Consider the following 2,231-nt stretch of genomic DNA (forward strand, 5'->3'; position numbering starts at 1 on the left):
CCTCCTCCACCGCCCGTCCTGAGCATGGTTCGTCGGAACGGTTGCGGTGCTTGGAACGGCAACCAGTCGTTCCAGTTCCAATATTATGTTGCGGAATGGTTGCGGAACAGTCACGAATTTAAAAAAAAAATAAAAATTTCAGAAATTAGTAAAAACAACACAAATATTACTAGCATTAATAATATTCTATCATAAATACATATGAGTAAATTAATTAAATAGTTTACTATTTTTAAGTAGATGCTGTCATAATTTTAATTTTATTTTTTGAACTTAGATGAAGAAATAATGAATAAATTAGGAAAGTTAAAAACGACACAAAAATATAAAAATGTATATACTTAAAACAAGCCACGTAAAATATCAAAAAATCGGATAAAAACCGTTCCGTTCCACCAACATATCGCCGATATATCACCGATCCGTTCCGTTCCACCAACATATAGTCGATATATCACCGATATACTGCGAAAAATGGCGTTACGAAGCATCCAATGTTTTTGCCGGAACTTTGACTCGGTGAATGCCGTTCCCGTTCCGAAACGGCCGTTCCCGTTCCGGAACGGCCGTTCCAGCGAACCATAGTCCTGAGTCACCAGAAGTCAAAGGCGAGAACTTGCCCACCGACAGTACTATCGCCACCGCCTCGAAACCGACAGAACAGTCTTCTGCTAAGGCGGCGACGGCCCAGAACCAGTCTTACAGGTGCAGTGTTTGCAGTAAATCTTTTTCGTTGTACCAAGCCCTGGGCGGCCACAAAGCCAGCCACGGCATCAAACCACCGGCCGCCACCACCTCCTCCTCCGAAAGCAATCTATCAACCTCGGCCTCCATCCCGGCGTCAAACGTATCACTTCTAAACCCAACTAGAATGCTTCATGCGTGCTCCATATGTCACAAGACCTTCCCCACCGGCCAGGCTCTCGGTGGCCACAAACGCAGGCACTACGAAGGCAAAATTGGCAACGCCGCCTCCAAGAATACCGCCGGCTCAAAAAGCGTCAGCACCTCAAGTGACATGACTACTTCTCACGGCGACGGAGACAGTACGGCAGCCCGCCGGAATTTCGACTTAAACCTCCCACCATCTAGTTGAACTTGATGATTGGTCTTGGAGAAGTAGAAAGCTCCGTATAATTAATCATCTGTTATTGTTAAAAAAATATACGTAATAAACTTAGATTCATTTGAGTTTACTTCTAATATTACGTACTTGTTATTTTCATCGATTGAATATGAAAAGAATTAATTACACTTGTAAATGACAATTGATTGATTCTCTTTTTTCTTTGAAAAATTTGTCACCATTATACTTATAATTTATATAAATACATTTTCTCAAGTTTTTAAGATGTAAATTCGAATTCAATTATTATTATAAATTTCATCACATCTAAGATAAATATCATCTCAATTACATTAATATAAATAAATGTATTCATTTGTGGTCAATCGGTCAACCCAATTAACTGTTCAAACAAGTCCTTGCAAGGACTGTAGTTGCATACTTGAATTATTTCTCAAACCAATTATTCGATATTAAGGTCATTTGTGAGATGATTTTATGAATTTTTATCTGTGAGACAGGTCAACTCTATCGATATTCACAATAAAAAATAATACTCTTGGCATAAAAAGTAATACATTTTTATAGATGACCCGAATAAAAGATCTCACAAAATACGATTCGTGAGACCGTTTAACATAAATTTTTGCGCTTAATTAATAACTTTCGATTTCTTAAAATTTTCCTGAATTTTTTAATATAGGTATATATGCGAAATCTTTATTTCAGCCGCCGCAAAATACAATTTCATGTATATACCAACGTATATAATTAAAGGATAAAGGAATATTATTGGATCATAATACTTAATACAGAAAATAAAATTAATAAATAGTATAAAAATTCCATATAATTATATGGTAAAAATTTGTGTGAGACGGTCTCACATGTCGTATTTTGTGAGACGGGTCTCTTATTTGGGTCATCCATGAAAAAATATTAGTTTTTACGTTAAGAGTATTACTTTTTATTGTGAATATTAGTAGGGTTGACTTATCTCACAAATAAAGAGTCGTGAGACCGTCTCACAACATACCTACTCTAATATATAGCCATTTAAAAAAAATTTGAGATCCACTTGCATGCCAAACAAATCATATGAGTTTATATAAATCAATTAAGTTGAGAGTTGTTAAATAAATGATTGATAGGAGCATGTGCTGTT

The 2,231-nt window shown here is 36.1% G+C and overlaps 1 protein-coding gene across 1 annotated transcript; it reads left to right on the forward strand.

Annotated features, from left to right (window-relative positions):
* Nucleotides 1-523: 523 nt before the first annotated feature.
* Nucleotides 524-1,096, forward strand: LOC142550651 (zinc finger protein ZAT6-like). Its single transcript, XM_075659729.1, has one exon. It carries the CDS (start codon nucleotides 524-526, stop codon nucleotides 1,094-1,096), a length of 573 nt encoding a protein of 190 aa, XP_075515844.1.
* The last annotated feature ends 1,135 nt before the right edge of the window (nucleotides 1,097-2,231 follow it).

The sequence above is a fragment of the Primulina tabacum genome, chromosome 7, assembly GCF_025594145.1.
Source record: "Primulina tabacum isolate GXHZ01 chromosome 7, ASM2559414v2, whole genome shotgun sequence".
In the NCBI taxonomy this organism is placed as follows: domain Eukaryota; kingdom Viridiplantae; phylum Streptophyta; class Magnoliopsida; order Lamiales; family Gesneriaceae; genus Primulina; species Primulina tabacum.

Bases quoted from the DNA above. Each gene is read 5' to 3' on its own strand.
- LOC142550651 (XM_075659729.1), top strand. From the start codon at position 524: ATGCCGTTCCCGTTCCGAAACGGCCGTTCCCGTTCCGGAACGGCCGTT.